The sequence below is a fragment of the Priapulus caudatus genome, unplaced genomic scaffold (genome assembly GCF_000485595.1).
Source record: "Priapulus caudatus unplaced genomic scaffold, Priapulus_caudatus-5.0.1 Scaffold1144, whole genome shotgun sequence".
Classification (NCBI taxonomy): domain Eukaryota; kingdom Metazoa; phylum Priapulida; class Priapulimorpha; order Priapulimorphida; family Priapulidae; genus Priapulus; species Priapulus caudatus.
This window is the reverse complement of record NW_014578205.1, coordinates 47,346-48,305: the sequence shown is the minus strand read 5'-3', so window position 1 is coordinate 48,305 and position 960 is coordinate 47,346. Positions and strand designations below refer to the sequence as shown.

General features: G+C 41.4%; 1 protein-coding gene across 1 annotated transcript in view; it reads right to left on the bottom strand.

Moving 5' to 3' along the window:
- LOC106815546 overlaps positions 1-960 on the bottom strand; it is an 8,076-nt gene extending 7,116 nt beyond the window's left edge. The window contains exons 1-2 of the mRNA XM_014820014.1: positions 879-960; positions 400-612 (exon numbers count right to left, since the gene is read on the bottom strand). Coding sequence (XP_014675500.1) covers positions 400-549 — 150 coding nt within the window. The 5' untranslated portion in view covers positions 550-612; positions 879-960. The remainder of the gene's footprint in view (positions 1-399; positions 613-878) is intronic.

The window sequence follows — 960 nt, the reverse complement described above, 5'->3', positions numbered from 1 at the left end:
TGTGTGTGTGTGTGTGTGTGTGTGTGTGTGTGTGTGTGTGTGTGTGTGTGTGTGTGAGTGTGTCTGATTCCATAACTTCTATCTCTAAGCTTCCCGCATCTTCGATTCATATCTCATTGATCACATATTATATTTTAATGTAACTCTTGACAGTTATATATATTAGTACTCTTTACAATACTGTTAGTCTACACGTTAGCAAGAGCTTGTCGTATCACAATTAAAATCTTCAATACCAATATGGTGTAACTGATGTCACTAAAGATAGATATACGTACTACGCCAACCTATAAGTACCGAAACATCTTTTCATATAAACATTCTGACAAAAGTACGAATTGGAAATGTCCATTCGGAACGCGTTATTAGTTCACGTCCAGTGTGAGTAGAGTGACTTACAGCAGCATATTCGGGGGTACGGTGTTCCCCCTTCATGATATCTACGTTCTTGATATCAAAGTCGGCACCCACAGCCTTAGCGACCATATGCACCGCCCGACACGGGGCGCTGGCTGGGCAGAAGTAGAACTTTAGTTTCTGTGAACTCATGATGACCTGATGTCAGTGTTTTTAAATACTGATCTTTGACGGCGATGTGTGCAACTGGGGCGCCTTGAGGAAAACAACAAACAACAAATTAAGTAACGTTCATTTTATCAGTTCAACGGCGAGGTAGGCAATACAAGGCTAGTACAAGCAATACAATCTCAAGTACGATGTACATTTTTACTCTCACTTCCACGCACGCAAGCGCGCAAACACGTATACACGCACGCCTAACAAACAACACTATAAACGAATAAACAAAATTAGGCTCCGTTAATAAACAAATGTTTCTCTTCGTGCTATATTATAAACTAAACCTATCTCGTTCCTACCTGGTATCGCAAAGGGTAGCGGGCAATAGTAGGTGGCAAGTGGTTGCGTTGCTTGCCTTTACATCTGCATGTTGCTTCCTGT